Raw genomic sequence first — 25,906 nt, 5'->3', positions numbered from 1 at the left:
CCTCCTCCAGACTGAGTCCAGTACGGCTAGATGGTGCCCGGCTACCACCACTGACTGCTCTGACAGGGATCACAATAGAGGATCCTGGACAGAGCTGGAGAAGGATGTAGAACAAAATTCTAGCACACAAAAAAAGACCAGATTTACTGGCCTGACAGAGAGTGGAGAAACCCTGAGAGTATGGCCCCAAGCCACCCTTTTAGCTCAGTGGTGAAGTCACTCCCAAGGTTCACTGTTCAGCCAGGGATTGGACAGCCTCATAAAACAAAATGGGACTAATGGGGCACAGCAGTCCAGGGAGAAGCACTAGAAGGCAGGAGGGGACAGGAAAGCTGGTGATAGGAACCCAAGGTTGAGAAGGGATAGTGTTGACATGTTGTGGATTTGTTAACCACTGTCATAGGGCAATATGTGTACTAACTGTCTAATAAGAAACTACTTGTTCTATAAACCTTCATCTAAAGTACAAAAAAAAAAAGAATTATCTGTGTGAGATCAAATTGACAACAGCAACTTAAAAGGTTTGATGGGAAGCCTAGGGGACAGTGAGTTGAATATAATGGTGATGGAATAATTTGGAAAAGGACAGTGAGAATAGCAGCACAATTGGAAGAATGCAATCGATGTCACTGAATTGTACATGTGGAAATTTTTGAAATGGTGTCTCTTTGGGTATGTATATTTCCACCAGAAAAAAAAAAAAGTGCCTCCAAGGTTGAGAAGAGAGAGTGTTGACATGTCATGGGGTTGTTATCCAATGTCATAAAACAATATGTGTACTGACTGTTTATTGAGAAAGTATTTGTTCCCTAAACCTTCATCTAAAGTACAATAAAAAAAATTTTAAAAAAAAGAATAAAATGTCTGGTTCTGCACCATCTTCATGCCCAGTTACAGTCTATATTTTAAGATTATAGATCACTAGATGATGAATAATGTATTAAGAGGGAAAAACAGAGCAGGTTGAGGAAGAAAACAATGACAGAAAAAATAATAGAAGCCAACCTTTACTGAGCACTTACCATGTGTCTGAGTTGTAGGCAACTGGATAGCAATAGGCTCTTGGTTTTAGTTTTTTTTCATTATGTGTCAGGTGTTGGGTTAAATTCTTATTATGTATTGTCTCATTTAATTCTCACAACCCTATGAAAACTTTCCCTCATTCTAAAGACAAGGAAAATAAAGCCCATTGTGATTAAGTAACTTGACCTTGACCACACATTTGCTAACTGTGGTGATGAGGTTTGAACTTAGGCAGTCTGACCCTAAAGTCACACTCCACTTTTATTCTGTAGTGATAAGAGGCAAACGATAGGTGTGAGGGAGACAAAGATGAAATGGAAAGTTAGTTATCATTTATCTTATTTTCATTATGATTCTATTTTATTTTCTCCAAATTAAATACCATTGTATAAAGAATACAGAACTGAATCCTCAAATTCTTAATCAGGATTGTGTTTAGTGCCTAACACATTAATACAGACCATAAGAGCACATGTTAGGCACTGAAAATAGAGATAAAAATATGGCCCCAGGGAGAGTAGGAAAAAAGAAGATAAGAGGAGAGGGATTTTTCTTACTTTTACCAGGAACTCCTAAATTTCAGCCCACTTTTTAACCAAGGCTTTGTTTACACTGGAATAAAATTAAGAATAAAATTTGTATTGGAATGTTTGCTTGGTTATATAAACAGTTCTCAAAATAATAGTACCATAGAAAACAATCAGAAATCTGCATAATTTGTGCAATATTTAACTTCTAAAAGCCCTTGGAGACACAACCGCATAGGAAATATACATGAGATGTGGGTGTATATTTAACAATGATCTATATTTCTATAATAGTATTAAGGAAAATTGAGTCATCAGTGCCTTCGAAGGAACAGACTAACTATTCAGAGCTAAGGCCAATGATACTTGGGATTTTTAGCTCATTTTTACATTTTTATATTCACAAATGAGATAAACTCTTTAAAAAACCCATTGCCGTCGAGTTGATTCTGACTCATAGCGACCTGACAGGACAGAGTAGAGCTGCCCCCTAGGGTTCCCAAGGAGCAGCTGGTGGATTTGAACTGCCAACCTCTTGATTAGCAGACTCAGAATCATATGGTTTCTCATGCTTTTGTATTATATATAATGACTTGAAACCACTCCTTCAATGAGAAAAATTGTCATGAATTGAGACTTAAACAAGCTATTATATCAGATTGTATTAAAAAATGGAATATAATTCACACTATATTCAACTGACATTTAAAAACTTAATTTTCAGTGTTTGTTTTTAGTTTAAAAGAAAAGAGAGAGAGAGAAAGACATGGTTAGGGATTCTAGAGTGTAAGTGTACTAATAATTTAATAGTTGATCATCTTAAACTGTTAATTGCCGGAGAGGACTTTTTCTTGATTTTAAGCAGTGCCTGAACTGGTTTCTAAGAATAAACCTGAGTACTACACTGATCTTTCCAAAGGAGAAGTATTTTGAACTAGATATCTGGCAAATGCAAACTATACATCTTTTAAAGGTACATTTTCTAGCAAACAGAAAAAAAGAAAAAAGAAACCATTATCACACATCTTTCTTTTAAATAATATGCTAATCAGGCCATCTTAAAAATCCTCTTTGAATATACAACTTGGCCCACTCAGTTTTTGTTTATTTTTATTTATTTATTCTTACTGACACGTCATTTCTTCCCTGCTCAGTCCTTTGCCACTTGAAAATTATGGTTTGAAAACTGTATTCCAGCCTACTACCCCCAAAATGAATCCCCACGTATCAGCCTTCTCTAATCATTTATTCTTCATGGTCTATCAATGCAGTTATAAAAATGAAATGACTGTTTGCACTGTGTTGTCATCCCCCCCCACCCCCACCATCCAAGAAAAACGAACAAAAAATACTTACAATGATTCTTAGCCAGGAGCATTTTATCCCTTATTCACTAGTGGTAAATGAGTCAGATATGAGTTGGCCAGGAAAAGAGCTGCTTTACCCAAAATCTTAGTACAAAATGAGTCATCTCACTCCAAACATCAATATATCCTCCAAAATAACTGGCAAGAATTTCCTATAAAAAGAATCTAGCCTTCACCCTTTTCCATCAATTGAGCGCTCTGGTTCTTTTAATTTTTTCAATTTCCTGTGTATTTATAATATTGCATTGATAACAAAGGCCCAAGAACATTTCTGTCTCTTTATCTCATTTTGAATGTCATTCTTTTCCTGTATTCAGTAGAGGTACAATTCTGACAGCATCCCCTGAAAGAGTTCATCCTTTTCCCACTATAGCTTTGAAGGGCTTGGTTGGGTCTCTTTCACTTCTCATTCTCTGCCTCTCTCTCTTCTATTACATGAAATTTATGCATGGTTCAACAGAAATACAATAACCGGATCTAGAAGAATTATTCTTTTCCTCTGCTGGAAAACTGAGTTCAGCAGAGGAAAATATTCCAGGAAAAAACTATTTTTCTTCTTACAAGAAAAATCAATCAAAATAGATATAATCTCTCTAAAACTGATAAACTGACATGAATCCAGGCTGAAAGCTTGAACTATGCTTCCCTGAATACCAGAACATTCACATTCACATACTCTGACTTAAGCTTAAAACCCACTGTGGACTAAAGAAAAAAATATATATATATATAGTTGCTGTAGAGTTGTTTCTGACTCATGAGACCTCATGTATGTCAGAGTAGAACTGTGCTCCATACGGTTTTCAGTAGCTAATTTTTTGGAAGTAGTTCACTAGACCTTTCTTCTGAGGTGCCCCTTGGTGGACTTGAACCTCTAACCTTAGGTTAGCAGCTGAGCATGTTAACCGTTTGCACCACCCAGGGACTTCCGCTGTGGACTGAAGCCGGGTTTAAATCACTGGTTATCAGGAGTCAAGCACAGTATTAACCTGAGAACAAACAAGCATGCTTACAGATCCAATTTCTACCCAAGTGCTGAGATTTTTACAGTACTTAGGGCTTATAACATGACGTATTATTGTTGATTATTCTACACTTTACATTTTAATGGGCAAGATTACTTCCAATTCATTTTGCTCAAGTTGGACTTTAGCATTATTTCTCTATATTAAATGAATTCTAAAGAATAGCTATGCTCCTTTTATATCCAACACTAACAGATGTTAGTTTCCTCAGTTTTATAGCCCTCAGATGACAGACAACTAACTGTATTTGGCTTAGGGAATAACTGCAACACCTCTGGACTATGAACTTGGTTCAGTTCTTCGCTGGTAACGGCAGAGGGTTTGTTCATATCATCAAAGATGTAAAATAAGTTTTCCCTTATGCTCCAGATGCTCATGAGAAGGTGCCTTCTAATACAGTACTGTAGAACTGTGTTTTTTTCCAATTTGTAATCTGCTTTTTAAGTGGTTATGGTAAGAAAAAATAACTGCATAAAAATGAAACTTCTTATTCAATGTATCTACTTCTCTTGACCAAAACAAGATGTTAAATCCATTAAACTCTGAGGATCCAGTAAAAGCAAGAAAGCTAGAACTGTTCAAATTTGTGCATTCTTGGGACAATTGCCAACCTATGCACTAGTAGCAGGATCTGTGTAATTAATGGTGATGTTATTGATGGAGGGAGTCCTATTTCCTTCTCAGAAGCAATTTAAGAGTGCAAGCTGGCAGGGCTTTAGCAAAAGCCTCACCTGGTGCGTTTTTAAATTGAGGAAATGTGACCTCAAAATCACCTACAGAAAGCACCAGTGTTAATGTACATTTGTAGTAGTGTTGGTCACAGCTGACTTAAAAGAAATCCTGGATGTAGTATTGTCTGTAGGACAGGATGAAGAACACCAAAGTGCACAAACCAACAACTGTTTCTTACAAAGAGAATAAACTCAATTGTAGGTTAGTAACTTTTTTTCCCCAGAAAGCTATATTTATATGAAGACCCACTAAAACCATACCCTTCTTATGATAAATGAAGCCAAATCAGATTCAGTTTCACACGGTCCTTTATACATACTCCCTGTCCCCTTTGGAAGAAACTTCAGTCTTCATCCATTTTTTGCACCTCAAGGACTGTCATATAAGAAGTTTCTATGTATTCTGCCTATTCAGCTGACTAGCAATACTTCCAGCTTCTGCTCTCCTTTGTTCCCTTTTTTATATCAGTAATCTCAAAATCATGAGAGAAGAAAAAAGAACATCTGGAAAAATAGAGATAACTAGGGAAAGAAGTTAAGCCTCTAAACAGCTCTTTCTATAATGATCTGGACTAAAGTATCCAGCAAGGAGCGATTTTTCTCACCATCCATCTTATCCCTTCTATTTCTCTGAGAACTGCAGCCACGTGCTCCAGCCCTGTATTTCCCATGAAGGATGAAACAAATGCATTTTTGAGAGCCTACATGTGCTGGGGTATCTGTGGCTTTGGAGAAGACAGGTGGTGGAAGTAGAGGAGATAGATGAAGGGAAGCCAGGAGGGAGGGTCACAAGCGCTAATGGTGAACCTGGATGTTACTGACCAGAATGATTCTCCCAGGTTGGATCCATACCTGCTGTCTTCCTGAGCAAAGGCCTGTTCCACATCCACTGTCAGGGAGGCCAGGGCAGAAACGGTCTCTGTCTCCTCTTGCAGCTGAGCCCCAACCAGAGCACAGCCCTTTGGCATAGCCACCATCCTCACCGACTTCCAGTACTTGCCTAGAAAAAACATGCATCATAATTTATGGGGATTTTAGCTAGAGCAGTAATAATGAGAATACTCCTATAGGTCCAACTTGGTGCCATAAAGTTAAAATTCACCATTTATATACAGTTGTAATTTAGTTTCTTAATTGTTATGATTAAGAATTTTTCTTAATCTGAGCATGCCAAGTTGTGAAGTGCTCATATTCCAAAGCCTAAATCACACCCTTGCTCAGAAGGTAATAAATTGGGTAATAATTCACGGTCTAACGAACTCTCTATCAGACGGACGGCTGTCTCTGCAACTAACTAAGCAAACTCTGGGCATCACGCCCCCTGGGAAATCCTCAAGAGACTGGGAGGTAGAAGTAAGTCTCATGGAGAAAATGAATGACATAGTAACATTAAAAATTGCTACTTGAGACAGTAATTTTTTTTTTTTTTTAAATGAAGTTGCAATACTGAAGAAAAAGAAGAGCCTAGAAATGCCAGCATGAATCAAATGGCGACTTTGCCAGAACAATCAGGTTTGTTAGTCCTGGATGTTCTTTCTTCTTCAACCTCAGGGTGTGTACTAGAACAATAATTAATTTAAACTTCAGTATATGCACTGGCTGATGTTGGAACCCTTCCATGGGTCAGAAGGATGTTTCTTTTTTTGAGGCAAGAAAGGAGAATGAGAGGAAAATGAGAGATTATTTCATGAGAACATGCCAGTGGGATAAATATGAAATGGCAGAGTCAATGGCCTTTTTGCAGCCCCTAAGCTATTTTTTGTCAAGTGATGAGTAGCCTGATATCAAGAGCAGGAGAGTCTCCCTAGGTGTTGACATGACTCACCAGGTGAGAACCATCTCAGCAGCCTGATCAATAAGGCAGGGACTTGGCATGCACCGTTTGCTTACTTCCAAAAAATGTCCCGCTATAGCAGAAAAGGCAAATGAATAAACGCTGAACTGAGAAGTAAGATAACTGAGTTCTGAACCTACATCTGTCACTGATCACCCCCAGGGTGGATGACCATCTGAAACCCATGTGAAATTTTTCACTACAGATTAATAAGTAAGCACAAGTAAGCCCATGTTTACCTTGCTTACTGGATTATCCACCCCTTTTGGGGATTGAACATTTGAAAAGAGGCTTTGATTCTGTAGGAAAGTGCTGTGGGGTTGGGAGAGAGACAGATGGCAGCCATACCTAGAAATAGAGTCTTTGATGTGGTGAAAAAAATGTGAAATTGTTCACAACAGATGATCTGGAAAGCAAGGTAAGCACTGTGCTTACCTTGCCTATTGGATAATCCACCCCTGACCACCCCTATAGCCCTAGCAAGGCTCTCCAGGACTTTATAATTATGCCTCTCAATTCAGGCAGATGGACTGAATTGCCTCTTAAGTTCCTTTAAATAATATTTCCTGATTGGCTTTTCTTTATCTTAATGCTTCACAAAGGAATGGATGTCATATTAGACAGGAGACCCAGTCTACCCATCTACTCCCTATGCCAACTGAACCTTCTGACACGTGTGGTTTTGTGACCACCTACTTAGACCAAAGTCTGAGAATCATAAAACTTTTAACTTAACTGTTAACTGTTCAAATAATCTACAAACTAACATTTTTTTAAAGCTATAATTGTACCAAATATTGAGGACATAAAGATGCTGTCCTGACACCAAGAAATTCATAGCCTAGTTGGACAGCCCTCTTAGTTAACAATTATAATTCTGTGTGGAGAAGGTCCACTTGATCCTTGAAAGGAAATAAGTAGAACAATTACTCAAGCCTAGGCATGGCGACAGCAAGGCAAGGGAAGACTTCCCAGAAAAGAGAACATGGGAGTCAAGTATTGAAAACCATCAGAAGTTCCTCCTCCACTACCACCACCACCAGTTGCCCCTGAGTTGATTTGCACTGATGGCGATCCCAAGTTTGTCAGAGTAGAGCTGTACTCCATACTATCTATTCCCCTGTTAGCTGCTTCCCTCTTTTTTGATGTAGTCCTCCTCTACCCTCCTCCCCTACACATAAAAATATATAAGTAGCCTCAATATGTGAAAATCTTGATTTAAAATAATTATGCACATTACAAAAGAATTATATACAGTCTTCACTCTACCAAAGAAATCACCTTTGGTAATAACAAGTTTTCCTTGTTCCTTCGAAAGGCAAATCAGTTAACCCACATTTTATTGACTTTATGGAGTGGGTCTATTGCTCAAAGTGACACAGCATATTCAGAATAGTTCTTGCTACTCTTATTTCTCATAACCTTATACTATTGCAAGTACTTGGTTACCAGTTAAGTCACTGATAGAGTTATCATAAAATTGGAGACAAGTGCTCATTGTGGAGTTTGAATAAGAAGTCCATCGAAAATGCTACAAAGAAAGAGCCCCAAACTAAAAGTCAAGATTTCCAGATTGGAGACCTCTTGCTAGACCCAGAGAAGTTACTGGATCATTCTGTGGCACAATTTCCACGTTTATAAAATTACAGTGGTGGGCTCAATAATTATGAAAGTTCTCTTCCTGCTCTAATTCTCAGTGATTATGATTCTTTTTATCTTGCATTACATACCACTCTTGGATAGTAGAATAAATTTGTTATAGCAAAAAATCTTAATTTTCTATGACTTAAGGGCCCTTGAAGAGGTCAGCAAGCACTTACTTTTAAATAATGTGGCACATGTAGAATAACTAAGGGCTTTAATTAACAAGCACTGTATTTTCTCCTCAAGGAAAGAGCTGTCGGTCATAGACAAAACAAACATCTTTACCCCCAAAACACAATCAGTACAGAAGGTATGAATCAATAACAATCTTTCAGCAGAATCACTGACGATGATTCTTTAAATTTTGGCATATATGTATGTGGGTATGTGAGTAGTAAGATGGATTTTAAATAGTTGATACCTTTTTGGATAAAATACCCTGCAAAGTTAAGATTAAATGTTAGAAGTCTGGCTTTTATCCACATATATAAGACTTCTGACTTGAAACTGACACCAAATTTTAAAGTCAACATGGCCTCTAGCAGTCTATAAAAGCAAAGGAAATACTTTACATTAATAATGCATTTATAGACCACTATCTCTATTCATAAAGGAGAATAAATAAAGTAGAAGTGGGTATTGTATAGACTATGCAATATGCAGCCAATTCAAACCCCACAATTTATGGTCTATATTTCCACATGATGGGTAGGGTTTTTTTCCCTTATATCATATCTGTTGGTATGGGAATAATATCCCCATTAGCGCATAAGAGAAGTGAACCAAGGTTTATTGCTGAAGTTTTCAGGGGCTGCTATTCATAAAGTAAAATATTAGTAACTGGTCACCACTGGGTTGCTCTCCCATGGCAATAAAACGGGCAAAAGAGTTATCCATTAAAAACAGATAAACATTCCTTCTTCAGTCATATCCTTTATCCTTATTCATGTTTACCACTATGTAAATCTTCCCATTCTTCAGCACTTTTTTTTTTTTTAATAATTATTCAGCCTTCGACATTATCTTTTTGTTTTGTATGGCAAAGGTAAAGCAAAGAATGAATCTACGACAGAGGTAAAAAGTAGATAATGGAATGCAGACAGTCAAGCGTTAGAAGTGGGACCCATAGCTGGGGTTTCACTGGACCAGATAGGAATCACAAGAGGACATCTTCCTGTGTAATCAGATTTCAGCATAACCCAGATTGTTCAGGGTGATGGATAATTTGGGAAAAATAGGTAGTTGCTGACTACTCTTCTACCAAATAGATAACCCACCTACCAATAACCCATCTACCAAAAATTTTCCCAACCAGAGCCCTTTGCCACTTTGAGAACCTCCTAGCCTTAGAAACTTCCCTCTCCATCATTTTTGGGGGTCTTAGAGTCTTTCCTTCTCACATTTTCTTTTTTAAATCTCCTTGCCATTTGAATGGTGTCCCTCCTCCCTAATACACATCATGTTCCATAAGAAAAGAAGCTGGTACTGACCCAAACCTCTTCCTATCTCCTTTGATCCCAGAGATGGAGACCTGGAGCTTAGAAGGAGCCTTGGTGGCACAGTGATTAAGAGCTCGGCTGCTAACCAAAAGATCAGCAGTTCGACTCCACCAGCTGTTCCTTGGAAACACTGTGGGGCAGTTCTACTATGTCCTATAGCGTTGCTAGGCATCGGAACTGACTCGACAGCAAGAGGTTTGGTTTTGGTTGGTTGGGGCTTAGAAGGGTCCTAGGCTCATAATCTAGAGAACTCAGAGCTTTTTAATACTTTTAAAGCTACATATTTTGGCTACATGGAGAATTGTATTGAGATCCAAAACACGTAGAAGTCCAGAAATACAAGATGCATTGAAAATTCATGGATAAGCAGTGACCAAGTCACTTTCATACAAATTGGGGCAATTTTGAAGGTAAAGTGGGAACTAAAACACAAAAAATATATGTTATGGATATATTTATTATTTCTGTTTATATGTGGACCTATAATATGGTCCTATTTAAAAATTATTTTCAAAACTAAAATTATTTCTAAAAAATAAAAATAGCATAGTCCATGTATGTCAAAGCACAATAATCAACTTTTTATATTATCTGAACATTAAAAAGTAACAAGCAGAATTATGATTCTTGAAAATATTCATATACATATCAGTTTCTTGGTTATATCACTCACTGATACAATACCACTGGTATTCTTTGTGAAGAATGTATTTTGTGTTTTGATGTGGTCGAAATATTATAGGTTTTTCATAACATTGCCTGTAATCTTCTTCAAAGTGGAATTTATGGTTAACAAAATTGAAATATTTGGCATTTCTAACTTACTCTTCTCAAGATATTATTATTTTGGATTGAAAAATGCCATCTCTATAACTATGGTGGCACCTGGTAAGCTCAGAGCAATTTCTGCTAATTGCAGAACATCTTCACTTCTAATTATTAAAATATTGAAATGTATAAAACTTTTATTCCAAATATTTTCAAGGCTACTGTTCTTTTCTTTTTGTCAGAGTATTCGTCTTTGGTAAACATTTTTTATAAGATAAACTTGTCAAAATTTGTCTCTATGACTTTTGAACATTTTACAAATTTAGATGCTGCAAAATCATGTGACTTCTCAATTTCATTCCATTCCAGAACAGAATATAAATTTATCCAACTAAGAATAGGAATTTCATCAAAGATTCTATGCATGAAGAAAGATCTTTCAGAGTCCAATTATAGGTATTCAAAAGTAAATCTTCAGCATAGTTTGAGTGCTTATCCTTCAATTTGTTCAATTATTTCTTTGCTCTTATAGGGATCAATTTAAACGCTTTTCTTTTTGCAAGCATTGTTTTTTTGTAATTTCAATTCTCTGGAAGCTTCAAAAGCTGATTTTTTTTTTTGCTCCTTTTCATGATTATTTCTTTTAAAAAATTTTATTGTGTTTCATGTGAAAGTTTACAGTGCAAATTAGTTTTTCATTCAAAATTTATACACAAATTGTTTTGTGACATTTGTCGCAATCCCTGCAATGTGTCAGCACTCTCCCCATTTCCCTTTCCACCCCAGGTTCCCTGTGTTCATTCGTCCAGTTTTCCTGTCCCTTCCTGCCTTCGTGTCTTAGCATTCCACAGGTGTTGCGCATTTGGTCTTATATACTTGATTGGACTAAGAAGTACGTTCCTCACATGTGTTAGTTTGTTTTATAGTGCTTAAGAGATTGGCTGCTAACCAAAAGGTCAGCAGTTCGAATCTACCAGCCTCTTCTTGGAAACCCTATGGGGCCGTTCTACTCTGTCCTATAGGGTCACTCTATGAGTTGGATTGGACCCGACGGCAACGGGTTTGGTTGTAGGTTCATCTTTGACTGAAAAGTGGATTTGGGGAGTGGCTTCAGTTCTGAATTAGCAGGGTGTTCGGGGGCCATATTCTCGGGATTCCTCCAGTCTCTATCAGACCAGTAGGTCTGGTCTTTTTTTGTGAATTTGAATTTTGCTCTACATTTTTCTCCCACTCTGTCTGGGACACTCTACTGTGATTCCTGTCAGAGGGGTTGGTGATGGTGACCAGGCACCATTTAATTCATCTGGGCTTAGGCTGGTGGAGGCTGGGGTTCATGCGGTCCATTAGTTCTTTGGACTAATATTTTTCTGGTGTCTTTGGTTTCTTCATTCTCCTTTGCTCCAGACGGGATGGGACCAATAGATATATCTTAGAGGGCCTATGACAAGCTTTTAAGACCCCAGATGCTACTCAATGAAGTAGGATGTAGAACATTTTCTTTATGAACTATGTTATGCCAATTGACCTACATGTCCCCCAAAATCATCATCCCCAGACCTCAGCCCCAGCAACTCATTTCCTCAAGGTGTTTGGATGTGTCTAGGAAGCGTCTATGACTTTGCCTTGGTGAAGTTGTGCTGACTTCCTTTATATTGTGTGTTGTCTTTCCCTTCACCAGAACTAATGCTTGTCTACTATCTAGTTAGTGATTTCCCCTCTTCACCCCTCCCCTCCCTCGTAACTATCAAAGATAGTTTTTTTCTGTGTGTGAACCGTTCCTTGGGTTTTTATAACAGTGGTCTCATGCAATATTTGTCCTTTTGTGATTGACTTATTTCACTCAGCATAATGCCCTCCAGATTCATCCATGTTTTGAGATGTTTTGCAGATCCATCATTGTTCTTTATCATTGTGTAGTGTTGCACTGTGTGTATGCACCTCAGTTTGTTAATCCATCCATCTGTTGATGGGCACTTAGGTTGTTTCCATCTTTTTGCTATTGTGAATAACGCTGCAGTGAACATGGATGTACATACATCTATTCGTGTGGCGGCTCTTATTTCTCTAGGATATAGCCCTAGGAATAGGATTGCTGGATCGTATGGTATTTCTATTTCTAGCTTTTTAAGGAGGCACCATATCATTTTCCATAGTGGTTGTAACATTTTACATTCCCACCAGCAGTGCATACGAGTTCCGATCTTCCCACTATCTCTCCAACATTTGTTATTTTCTTCTTTTTTTTATGATTAGTGCCAGTAATGTTGGGGTGAGATGGTATCTCATTGTGGTTTTGATCTGCACTTCTCTAATGGCTAATAGTTGCAAGCATTTCCTCATATGTCTGTGAGCTGCCTGAATGTCTTCTTTGGTGAAGTGTCTGTTCATATCCTTTGCCCATTTTTTAATTGAATTATTTGTTTTATTGTTATTGAGGTGTTGAAGTATTCTATAGATTTTAGAGATTAGACCCTTGGCAGATATGTTGTAGCCAAAATTTTTTTCCCGGTCTGTAGATACTCTTTTTACTATTTTGGTGAAGTCTTTTGATGAGCCTAAGTGTTTAAGTTTTAGGAGGTCCCATTTATATAGTTCATCTTCTCCTGTGTGTGCATTTTTAGTTATGTTTGATATTCTATTTATGCCATATATTAGAGCCCATAGCATTGTCCTTATTTTTTCTTCCAAGATCTTTATCATTTTAGGTTTTATCTTTAGGTCTTTGATCCACTGTGAGTTAGTTTTTGCATATGGTGTGAGGTATGGGTCCTCTTTCATTTTTTTACAGGTGGACAGCCAGTTTTGCCAGCACCATTTGTTGAAGAGACTGTCTCTTCTCCCATTTAATGGACTTTGGTCCTTTATCAAAGATCAGCTGACCATAGGTATATAGATTTACATCTGGGTTCTTGATTCTGTTCCATTGGTCTGTGTGTCTGTCATTGTACCAGTACCAGGCTGTTTTGACTACCTTGGCTGTATAGTAGGTTCTGAAATCAGGTAGTGTGAGGTCCCTGCTTTGTTCTTTTTCTTCAATAATGCTTTGGTTATCTGGGGCATTTTTCTTTGCCATGTAAGTTTGGTGATTAGTTTTTCCATTTCATTAAAGAATGCTGTTGGTATTTGGATCAGGATTGCATCATATCTATAGATCGCTTTGGATAGAATTGACATTTTCACAATGTTGAGTCTTCCTATCCATGAGCATGTATGCTTTTCTATTTATGCAGGTCCCTTTTGGTTTCCTGCAATAGTGTTTTATAGTTTTCTTGGTATGGGTCTTTTATGTCCCTGGTTAGACTTATTCATAAGTATTTTATCTTTTAGGGGCTATTATAAATGGTATTGTTTCCTTGATTTTCTTTTCAAAGTTCGCTTTGTAGGTGTACAGGAATCCAACTGAATTCTGTATGTTGATCCTGCATATTGTTATTTTGTTGAATCTTTCTATTAGTTCCAGCAGTTTTCTTGTGGAATCTTTAGGGTTCTCCATGTATAGTATCATATCATCTGCGAATAGGGATAGTTCTGTTTCTTCCTTACTAATTTGAATGCGCTTTATTTCTATTTGTTGCCTTATTGCTCTAGCTATGACTTCCTGCACATTGTTACATAGGAGTGGTGATAAAAGGCATCCCTGTCTTATTCCCATTCTCAGGGGGAGTGTTTTCAGCCTGTCTCTATTGAGAATGATGTTGGCTGTTGGTTTTATATGGATGCCCTTTACTATGCTGAGGAATTTCCTTTCTATTCCTATGTTATTGAGAGTTTTTATTGGGAATTGGTATTGGACTTTATCAAATGCCTTTTCTGAGGTGACTGAGATGATCATGTGATTCTTTTGTTCTACTTTTGTGGTGGATTATGTTGATTGATTTTCTAATGTTGAATCATCTTTGCATACCTGGTGTGAATCCCACTTGGTCGTGGTATATTATTATTTTTTTTATATGATGCTGAATTCTATTGACTAGAATTTTTTAAAGAATTTTTGAATCTATATTCATGAAAGATATTGGTCTGTAATTTTCTTTTTTGTGGTATCTTTGCCTGGCTTTAGTATTAGGGTTATGCTGGCATCACAGAATGAATTGTGGAATATTCCTTCCTTTTCTATTCTCTGAAATAGTTTGAGTAGTACTTGTGTGAGCTTTTCTTGCACATTTGGTAGAATTCTCCAGTGAAGCTATCCAGGACAGGCCTCTTTTGTTAGAAGTTTTTCTTTTTTTTTTTTTTAATTATCTCTTCAATCTCTTCTCTTGTTATGGAGAGATTTTCTATCTCAGTTTGTGTTAGTTTAGGTAGGTGCTGTGTTTCTAGAAATTTGTCTATTTCCTCTAGGTTCTCAAATTTGTTGGAGTACAATTTTTCATAGTATTCTGTTATGATCTTTTTTATTTCAGTTAGGTCTATTGTGATGTCCCCCATCTCATTTCTTATTTTGGTTATTTGCTTCCTCTCCTGTTTTTCTTTAGTCAGTGTGGCCAGTAGTTTGTGGATTTTGTTGAACAAAAGAAACAACTTTTGGTCTTGTTGATTCTTTCTATTGTTTTTCTATTCTCTTTTTCACTTATTTCTGCTACAGTCTTTATTATTTCCTTTTTCTGGTGCCTGTGGGATTCTTTCGCTGCTTTCTATTTTTTTGATTTGCAAGGTAAATGTTTTGATTTTGGTCTATTCTTATTTATTTTTTAATGTGTGCATTTATTGCTATAAATTGACCTCTGAGCACTATCTTTGCTGTGTCCCATAGGTTTTGATATGATGTGTTTTCATTCTCATTTGATTCTAGGAATCTTTTGATTCCCTCTCTGATTTCTTCTGTTGATCACTTGTTTTTAAGCAAGGTGTTATTCAGTTTCCAAGCATTTGATTTTTTTTTTTTTCCTTACTCTTCTTGTTATTGCTTTCTACTTTTATAGTATTGTGATCAGAGAGAATGCTTTGTCCTTATGTCAGTGTTTTGGATTTTACTGAGGGTTGCTTTGTGAGCTAAAATGTGGTCTATTCTGGAGAATGTTCCATGTGCATTGGAAAAGAACGTATACTTTGTTGCCATTGAGTGGAGTGTTCTATATGTCTGTGAGGTCAAGTTGCTTGATTTTGGCCTTTCGATCTTCTGTATCTTTGTTGAGTTTCTCTCTAGATGTTCCGTCCTTTACTGAGAGAGGTGTGTTGAAATCACCTACTATTATTGTGGAACTGTCTATTTCTCTTTTCAGTGCCCTTAGAGTTTGTTTATGTATTTTGGAGCCTTTCACTGGGTATGTAGATATCATTAAGGTTATGTCTTCTTGGTGGATTGTCCCTTTAATCATTATATAAGGTCCTTCCTTCTCTTTCATGTTTGCTTTTGCCTTAAAGTCTAATTTATCTGTAATTAGTATTGCTACTCCTGCTCTTTTTTGGTTATTGTGTGCTTGATATATTTTTTCTGTCCTTTGATTTTTAATATGTTTATGTCTTTGTGGCTAAGTTGTGTCTCTTATAAGACAGCATATTGATGGTTTTTATTTTTTTTTTTAATCCATTCTGCCACTGTCTGTCTCTTAACAGGTGCATTTAAGTCACTTACATTCAATGTGATTATCGATAGATACGAGTTTATTGCTGTCATATTATTTTGCTTTTTTTGTTTGTAATGCTGACGTTTTCTTTGTTCCTCTTAGTTTCCTGCGCTGAATTCCTTTTGTTTGTGGATTTTCTTTTTTTTTCATTTGTTATTACAGATATCATGTTTACTGAGTCTTTATGTTTTTCTTCTTTTTTCTTTTGATGAGTAGGTTTTTTAACTGTCTTTGTGGTTACCTTGAAATTCACCTGTTTCCTCCAAAGTTTGAACCAGTGTTACATTATTTGATATTGCCTTAACTTCCTCTCCATTTGAAAGTTCTATACCTACACTGTTTAGTCCCCTTTTTATTGTTTTAATATTTGTCATCATTTACAGATTGGTGTCTCTGTTTCCCTGTTTTAAGTCTTTTAGCTTTGTTTTATTATTGAGAGTTGTTCACCTAGGTTGGTGTCTGGCTGATGCTGTCTCATGTCCTAGATTCAGGGTGTTATCTGATGTTGTTGGCTGTCTAACCAGAGGACTCCCTTTAACACTTCATGTAAGTTTGGTTTGGGTTCTTATGAATTCCCTCAATTTCTGTTTATCTGGAAATGGCCTAATTTCACCATCTTATTTGAGAGAGAGTTTTGCAGGATATATTATTCTTGGTTGGCAGTTTTTTCTTTCCAGGTTTTACATATGTCATCCCATTGCCTTCTTGCCTGCATAGTTTCTGCCGGGTGACCAGAACTTAGTCTTATTGTTTCCCTTTGCATGTGACCTTTCATTTTTCTTGAGCTGCTCTCAGGATTCCTTCTTTGTCTTTGGTTTTGGCAAGTGTGATTATGATATGTCTTGGTGACCTTCTTTTGGGGCCTTTCCTATATGGGGTTCCTTGAGCTTCTTGGATAGTCAGTTTTTTGTCTTTCAAAATGCTTGGGATGTTTTCTGCAAGCAAATCTTCAACAATCTTCTCTGTGTTTTCCATTTTCTCCTCGTATTCCGGAAATCGGATCACATATAAATTTTGCTTTTGATTGTGCCCCACATAATTCTTAGGTTTCTTCATTCTTTTCTCTGATTTTTCCTCAAAGTGGCATCCATGGATTTGTCTTCAGTCTTGCTGATTCTGTCTTCCATTTTTTCAAATTTGCTCCTAAAATCTTCTATTGAGGTGTCTATTCCTTAAATTTTGTTGTTTATTGTTTGGATTTCTAGTTGTTGTTTTGTATGATTTCTAATTTATCTATTTGGACATTTTCTTCTTGTATTATTTGGCTGAATTCTTCTATTGCTTTGTCTGTGTTTTCCCTGATTTTGGTTTTCATTGGTTTTATCTGTGTTTTCCATGATTTTGTCTATTTTTTCCCTTGGGTTTGTCTGTGTTTTCCTTGTTCTCTTTCCTAATCTCTTCAATAGCCCTAAATATTAGTCTTTTGAATTCCATATCAGCTAGTTCCACTACCTTTTCTTCTACCAGAAGGTTATCCGATTCTTTATTTTGGTTACTTGCTGGAGTCACCTTGTTCTGCTTTTTTTATATGTTTTGATATTGTCTGCTGTTTCTGAGGCATTAGGGTATTATTTTCTTTTTTGATTGTATGTTTGTTTGTTTTGTCCTGCTTCTTTGCTTTGATATCTCAGGGCTGGCAGCTGGGTGTGCTTTGCTGCTTGCTCATCTGTGGGCACAATAGCTCTCACCACCTTGTCTGGGTGGGGAAGGCAGCAGCAGGCAAGGTGGGCCTTTTTTGTTGTACATTGGCTTCGCAAGGTGGCTGAGGGCAGATTGGGTGGGCGCTGTGTGCCTCCTGATGTTGGTTTAGCAGTGTAGGAGCTTTCACATCACCTTGCCAGATGGGCAGTGGTGTCAGTCAGGGAGTGGTATAGACTCACTTTCCACTGTTCAGCAGTTGGTCGAGTGGTGGGGAGAGGGGTGGTGCGGATCTAGTGTGGCAGCATACCTGAGCGCCTGGTGTGTTCTAGCCATGTTGCTGTGGTAGGGGCTGGCGAGAAGGAGGCTGAGGTGGTGTACTGGGCTAGATTGGAGGGAGAAAATAAAAGGGAAAGAAAAAATGGGCAGTGCAGTTGTAGCCAGTGGGTGGGGGCAGGGTGGACCTAGAGGCTTGTGGGAAGGGGGGAAGTGATGTACAGGGCTAGGTGGGAGGAAGAAAGAAAAGAAAGAAAAAGAAAAAAGAAGAAATGGCTGCACTTGGGAGCTGGCGGATGGGGCAGAGCAGATCTGGGGCCAGTGGGAACGGAGGGGAGGTGGCTTATGGGGCTAGGTAGGGAGAAAGAAAAGAAAGATAAAAAGAAAAAAATGGCAGTATGGTGGGAATTGCTGAGTGAGTGTGGGGCAGACCCCTGGCAGTGGTGGGGCAGTGGCTATGATGGGGGCTGGCAGGAAGGGTGTGGAGGTGGTGTATGGGGCTATGTGAGAGGGAGAAAGAAAATAAATAGGGAAAAAAATGGTAGCTTGATGGGGGCCTGCAGGTGATGGCAGGGCAGACCCAGGACAGTGGTAGGCATGTGCACCGGTGGCTCTCTAGCTGCTGTGGCATGGTGGGGGATGGCAAGTGGGGTGGAAGTGGCATAGGGGTTATGTGGGTGGGAGAAAGAAAAGGAAGAAAGAGAAAAAGAGAAAAAATGGTGCAGTGGGGGCCAGCAAGTGGGGGCAGAGTAGACCTGGGGGCTGGCAGGAGTGGAGGGGAAGTGACATACTACGTTAGGTGGGAGGGAGAAAGTAAAGAAAGAAAAAGAAGAAGAAAACAATGATGTCACAGCAAAATCTGACAGGTGGGGCTAGAGCAGACTCAGGGTGTGGCAGGCCAGTGGCTCTCCAGCCACAGTGGCATGGTGGGGGCCAACGGGAAGGGGTGAGGTGGTGTACAGGGGTAGGTGGGAGGGATAAAGAAAAAGGAGAAGGAAAAAACAAAAAGGTGGCATGGCGGGAGCTGGTGGATGGGGGTGGGGCAGACCCAGGACGGCAGTGGGCCAGTGGCTCTCTATCCACGGTGGCATGGCTGGGGTCGGCAGGAAGGGGGGAGGTCTCATACGGGGTTAGGTGGGAGGGAGAAAGAAAAGGGAGAAAGGGAAAGAAAGAAAATAAATGGTGTTGTGGCATGCCTTAGGCTGGCTTCTCTAGGGAAGCAAAACAAGTAAAGTGTATAAATATATATAGAAAGAGATTTATATCAAGGAAGTGGCTCATGCGGTTGTAGAGGCTGGAACGTCCAAAGTCTGTGTGTCAGGATAGAGGTATCTCCTGATTCATGTAGCCACAGGGGCTGGCAAACCCAAGATCAGCAGGTCAAAGAGCAGGGCTCTTGCTCACAGGCTGTGATGATCAACAAATCCCAAGATCAGTAAGGAAGAAGACAGGTAAGCTGCTAGCTCAGGTCTCCATAACTGGAGTCCGACGAACAGGAGCTAGCTGAAGGATCCAGAATGAGCGAAAGCCCACGAGCCTTGCCAGAGTGTCCACTTATATTTGATGCAGGCCACATGCCCAAGGAAACTCCCTTTCAACTGACTGGCTACTCACAAGAGATTCCATCATGGAGGCAATCACATTATACCAAATTTCATCGTGGAAGTGATCACAACATCATATGACCTCCGAACCACTGAGAATCATGGCCCAGCCAAGTTGACACACAATCTTAACCAACACATGGCAGGAGCTGGTGGGTGGGGGCAAGCCAGTTGCTCTCAAGCCACAGCTGCAGGGTGTTGGTTTGGCAGGAACGGGTGGAGGTGGCATGCAAGGCTAGAAGGAAGTGAGAAAAAAGTGAGAAAAGGAAAAAAATGGCATTGCAATGGGAGCCATTGGGTGGGAGCAGGGCAGACCTGGTGTGGTGGCAGGCCAGTGGCTCTCTGGCCCCGACTGCACACAGGGACCAGAAGGGTGAGGGTTTCTCTGGTTACCGGGTGCTCTGTCTCCTTTTGGGAGCTCTGCAAAGTTGCCTTCCCACACTCCCTGTCCAGGGTTGCTGCTGGCTTTGCTTCAAGAGGGTGACGCTGTGCCATATTAGCTGACAGGGGACCTCCACTCCGTATCTCTTCTCATTCTGTTTTCTGTCAGTTTTTTCTTCCATTCATTGTTTCATCTAGTTCTTCATTTGATGCTTAGGGTTCCAGGACTGACATTTGTATCTATTTTACTTGGTTTTTCAGGTCTTTGCTGCAGAGGGACGGCATGGTGCGACTGTCTAGGGTGCTGAATTGGCTCTGCCTCCTCATGACTATTTCTTAATGTTTTTATTGAGGTTTAGTTTTCAATCAATAAAATTCACCAATTTTAGGGACAAAACATGATGACAAATGTTTGCAGTCATGTACAATTACAACAATCAAAATATAGAATTTTTAATCATCCCAAAAAATACCTTTTGGTCCTCTGTTGTCAGTACTTTACCCTTTCTCTTGGCCCCTGGCAACCACTGATCTGTCACTGTGGTTTAGCCTTTTCTAGAATTTTATATAAATGAAATCATACAGTATATAGTCTTTAATTTCTGACTTCTTTCACTTCGCATAATGCTTTTGAGATTCATGCATGTTGTTGTAGGTATCAATAATATGTTCTTTATTATTGCTAAATAGCATAAGTATTTTTTAAATCTATTTATCAATTCATGGATATTTGAGTTGTTTTCCATTTGAGCTAATAATGATAAAGATGCTATAGATATTCATGTATAAGTCATTGTGTAAGCATATATTTCCATTTATTTTGGACAAATACTTAGGAGTGGTATGACAAATAAATATTTAACTTTACAAGCTGTTGCCAAATTGTTTTATAAAGTTGATGCATCATTTCACATTTCCATCTTATATATTTTGTAACTGTTGTTATTAGGTGTAAAAAATTTAGTATTGTTGGCTTCTTTTTTTTTTTTAATCATTATGCAATGTCCTTCTTTATCCCTGGTAATATTTCCAGTTCTGAAATCTACATTTTCTGCTAAAAAAAAGCCACATCCTTTTTTTCTTTTTTTAATGTTAGCAAGGTGTATTTTTTCTCACTGTTTATTCGTTAGGCTATCTATGTCTGTGTATTTCAAGTGGATTTCTTATAGACAACATAGAGTTGGGTCTTGTGTTTTTATGAAATCTTAAACCTCTGCCCTTTAATTGGACAGTGAGTTTTGACTATTTAATGTAATCATCTATGTGTTTAAGTTTAATTTTTTTATTTAATGAACAGGTTTTTTTTTTATCTCAATCATAAGGCAAAATTAAAATATGTAACCAATCATAAAATAAATACTTATGAAGTTACAGTGTACAATAATTGACAACATCTCTGTAGAAAAAGAATTCAGAGTGTAAATGCTACATACAGGACTGTTCTGCCTATATTTTCGAATATATTTTTCTTATACCTAACCTCTGATTCTCCGTAGTCCCCCTAAACCCACATCTGGCAGTCTGGCAGCTTCATGCATGTCATAAGCTATGGCACTGACTACAGCACATGTGACAGGTGCACCAAGTAACAGTAATGTTGACTACTACTCCCTCCACCTCCCAGATCAGACAGAGTGAGCTGTCCCTTACAGTTGGTATCTAAGTACATTTTATTGTATCAGGGAGAGTATAACATGCTTGCCTTAAAAGGAAAATGTTAGTTGTTGCTCAGAATAGAGACTGGGAAAGAAAGATGGATTATCAATAGTGGCACTGCAGATTAAACCAGGTGTTCAAGGAGAAATTCTATTCACTGCTCATGTATCTCACACACTTCCAGATGAGACTGGCAGAAGTGGGAAGTGCAGGTTTAACAACCCATTGCTACTTATGTTATAGCAACCATAGATAATAGTACTTTATTAAATAGAAACATCTGGAAAAAATGGATGGGATGTTTGGACATAAACCAAGAGTGTCCTTTGCAAACAGGAAAGTATTATCATTGTAGCAGCCACTATCAATGTCCCATCCATATGTCCTTGCCCTCACTACTTCAGTGCACTTACACTGATTTCCATTTGCCAGCACCAACATGTCTACGCATGAAGGCTTCCTCGTGTCACTGGAGTGTGCATGGTTGGCCAGAAATATCAGGGAACTGTCACTCCCAGGAGCAGCACTCAGTCAGTAATTGTTTGGAGTTGGGGTATAAATATCCCCACTCCTTCACCCTTTAAATGAAATAACTCTGAGCCGTGTGTTTTACATTGGCTCTCAGAATTTCCCCAGAGGAATTAAACTTAAGGCACCTTACAATGATAGTTGGGTCAATGGCACTTCCTTTATTTACTTTCTTCCCATCCAAGTCTCACTTAACTATTCCCATTCCTTTGTCCTCTAATCTGCAAATACATTACGTGTATATGGCTCCTTGTCTCAGGGTCTGCTTCTGACAAAACCCAAACCACTATTGTCTCCCTATGTATAATGGAGGTTAGGAGGAGCTAATGGGACTCGTTCTTCCCTTTGGAAATCCTGAACTTACCTCTGTCAGGATCTTGGTGTGATCAAGCCTGGAGACATATATTACTAAAATGCACAAGATATGCATTAGAGCTGAACTTAAAAAAAAAAAAATTCAATGAGTAATGAACTACCCCATGACTTAGAAATACTTGTGTTAACATAATTAGTCAATTTTCTCCCTGTAGGTTGACATACATGGATATTAGAATTTTTCTGGTGAACATGGAGCCAAAATAACAGATGTTCATTGACCTGAATGCTCATCTACTGTGAGAGGGCTAGTCTCGTAAGGATTTGTTAACAGCATAATTAATAAACTAATAATGAATGAATATTAATGAGTAAAGTGCAAAGCTAGTTTGTTAATTTACTTCAAGAGGTGGAACTGTCATGGTGCTATAATATCACTGTCAGAATGACCAATGCCTTTTATCCCATGGGTTGATCTATATGGGAAACTAAATTACATTCAAGAGATTATTTCTATCACCTAGTAAATAAGGAGGTTTTAAGCTTTTATTATGTGCCAGTTATTATGACATTGGAAATATAGGATTTGTATGCTTTCATAGAACTTACAGCCTAAGCACAATACTGCTATTTATCAAATGATTGAGTGTATTTCTCATAACTGAAATAAACAACTGAAAGGAAGAGATAGAGTTCTGTAAAATTATAAAATGATGGCACAGTTAACATTAACCTGATATTAATTGGTAGAGTCAGAAATTTGTTTCTTAAAAGGATCAAAAAAAAAAAAACCCATTGCCATCAAGTTGATTCAGACTCCTAGTGACTCTATAGAGTTTCCAAGACTGTAAATCTTTATGGAAGCAGGCTGCCACATCTTTCTTCTGAGGAGTGGCTGGTGGGTTCAAACCCCTGACCTTCTTGTTAGTAACCAACCACTTTAACCACTGTGCCACCAGGGCTCCACAAGGATAGGGATCAGTAATTCTGAAACTACATTGTTTGCATACTGTTGTTGTTGTTAAGTGCCATTCAGTCAGTTCAGACTCATAGGACCCTACAGGACAAAGTAGAACTGTCCTGTAGGGTTTCCAAGGAGCGGCGGTAGATTTGAACTGCTGACCTTTTGGTTAGTAGCTGAGCTCTTAAGCACTACGCCACCAGGGCTCCATATTTGCATACTAAGGTTGAAAAATTAAGTAAACATGTTGTAGATAATGAGCCACAGATTTTTTACTTTTGAAGAAAGATGCTACAAATAAAGACAAAAGGCTATGATAAATCTTGTGATGTTGGATTTGAATCAGAGCCATCAGCAGGAATCATGTTTATTTAAAATAAATATTTATATAGGTCATTATATACGGAAATAAATATAGATGTTTATGTATGCACAAGTTAATATAGAAACACAAATTTCCTAACTCTGTTTCCTGACAGGGCATAGAAGCAATGACATGCCACTAGCAATGAGTACACCTAGATCCCAGATCTCGGTTTCTAAATACTGTTCTGCAGTAAAAACTTCAGGGCTTCTTGGAGAAGTGGCTGGTTTCAGGGCTGATCCTGGAACATCTTGTGGTGCCAAAAAATAAGAATGTGGTCACAAAAGGATGGGGCCATGTAAAAAGGCATAGGAGCCAATCTGAAAGAGCTACCAATGACCAGAGCTAGAACAATTTGAACAACAAAATAAATAATGATAACATTAGCTTATAACCTGTAGAATAAAATAAAAATCCACAAGTTATACTGATATACATATATAATGAAGAAATAAATAAATGGGCGAGAAAGAACAACTCTTCATTGCAGATGAGTTTCAAATGATGAATATAGAAGGAATAACGAAAATAAAAAATCAGCAAAGGAACACCAGAGTAGTAACTATTGTAGGCTAGATACACCAATGGATGCTAAAATTAGTGGGCAACATTTAAGGAGGGAGAATATTTTCATAATCTCAATGTAGCTACCCCAAGATACTTATTAATTACAAAGGGAAACACTGCATCTTTACAGTGGAGATCTTCTTCATCAAGTGAACATGGTTAACATCACCAATAATAAGACATATCAATATCACGTACCCTGAGAATTGTACAACATCACTCCTGTGGTGTTCTTGTCAAAAATGCATAACCTTCTTCTAATTATGAGAAAAATCCAAGTTTTATGGGACATTCTACATGGTAACTGACCAGTCTTCTTCAAAAGTCAAGATCATGAAAGGCATAGAAAGAATGAGGAACTATTGCAGATGGGAAAAGACTAAGGAGACATGACAACTAAATGAAATTTGGCTTCCTGGATTGATGCAGGAACAGAATATGGTAGTGAAAAAAACTGTGGGAATGAAAAAAACTACAGGTTGTTGTTGTTAGATGCCACGAGTCAGTTCCGACTCTTAGGGACCCATGTACAACAGAACAAAACACTGCCTGGTCCTGCACCATCCTCACAATCATTGCTATGTTTCAGCCCATTGTTGCAGCCGCTGTGACAATTCATCCCAACGAGGGTCTGCGACTTTTTCAATGGCCCTCTACTTTACCAAGCATGATGTTCTTCTCCAGGGACTGGTCCCTCCTGATAGCATGTCCAAAGTATGTGAGACAAAGCCTCGCCATCCTTGCTTCTAATGAGCATTCTGGTTGTACTTCTTCCAAGACAGACTTGTTCATTCTTCTGGCAGTCCATGGTATATTCAGTATTCTTCACCAACACCATAAATCAAAGGCATCAATTCTTTGGTCTTCCAGCTTTCCATGCATATAAGGCAATTGAAAATACCGTAGCGTGGGTCGGGCACACCTTAGTTGTCAATGTGACATCTTTGCTTTTAAACACTTTAAAGCGGTCTTTTGCAACAGATTTGTCCAATGCAGTACATCGTCTGATTTCTTGACTGCTGCTTCCATGGGTGTTGATTGTGGGTCCAAGTAAAATGAAATCCTTGACAACTTCAATATTTTCTCCATTTATCATGATGTTGCTTCTTGGTCCGGTTGTGAGGATTCTTGTTTTCTTTATGTTGAGGTGTAATCCATACTGAAGGCTGTGGTCTTTGATATTCCCCAGGAAATTCTTCCAGTTCTCTTCACTTTCAGCAAGCAAGGTTGTGTCATCTGCATATCTCAGGTTGTTAATCAGTCTTCTTCCAATCCTGATGCCGAGTTCATATAGGCCAATATCTTGGATTATTTGCTCAGCAGAGGGTCGCTATGAGTCAGAATCAACTCAGTGGCAATTGGTATACTGATCGAATAAGTAAGGTGAAAGGCTAAACTCTGGTGCACATCTTTCCTGATTTTAAACCTTGCAGTATCCCTTTGTTCTGTTCAAATGACTGCCTCTTGGTCTGTGTACAGGTTCCACATGAGCACAATTAAATGTTATGGAATTCCCATTCTTCCCAATGGTTATCCATACTTTGTTATGATCCACAGAGTAAAATGCCTTTGCATAGTCAAGTAAAACACAGGTAAACATCTTTCTGGTATTCTCTGCTTTCAGCCAAGAT

At 38.3% G+C, this 25,906-nt stretch overlaps 1 protein-coding gene across 1 annotated transcript in view; it reads right to left on the bottom strand.

The window, feature by feature from the left end:
* Nucleotides 1–25,906, bottom strand: part of HDAC9 (histone deacetylase 9) — a 700,487-nt gene that overhangs the window by 19,404 nt on the left and 655,177 nt on the right. Inside the window, exon 25 of the mRNA XM_004377428.2 lies at nt 5,526–5,673. Coding sequence (XP_004377485.1) covers nt 5,526–5,673 — 148 coding nt within the window. The remainder of the gene's footprint in view (nt 1–5,525; nt 5,674–25,906) is intronic.

This window comes from Trichechus manatus, unplaced genomic scaffold, assembly GCF_000243295.1.
Source record: "Trichechus manatus latirostris isolate Lorelei unplaced genomic scaffold, TriManLat1.0 scaffold00050, whole genome shotgun sequence".
Taxonomy (NCBI): domain Eukaryota; kingdom Metazoa; phylum Chordata; class Mammalia; order Sirenia; family Trichechidae; genus Trichechus; species Trichechus manatus.
This window is presented reverse-complemented; position numbering and strand designations above follow the sequence as displayed.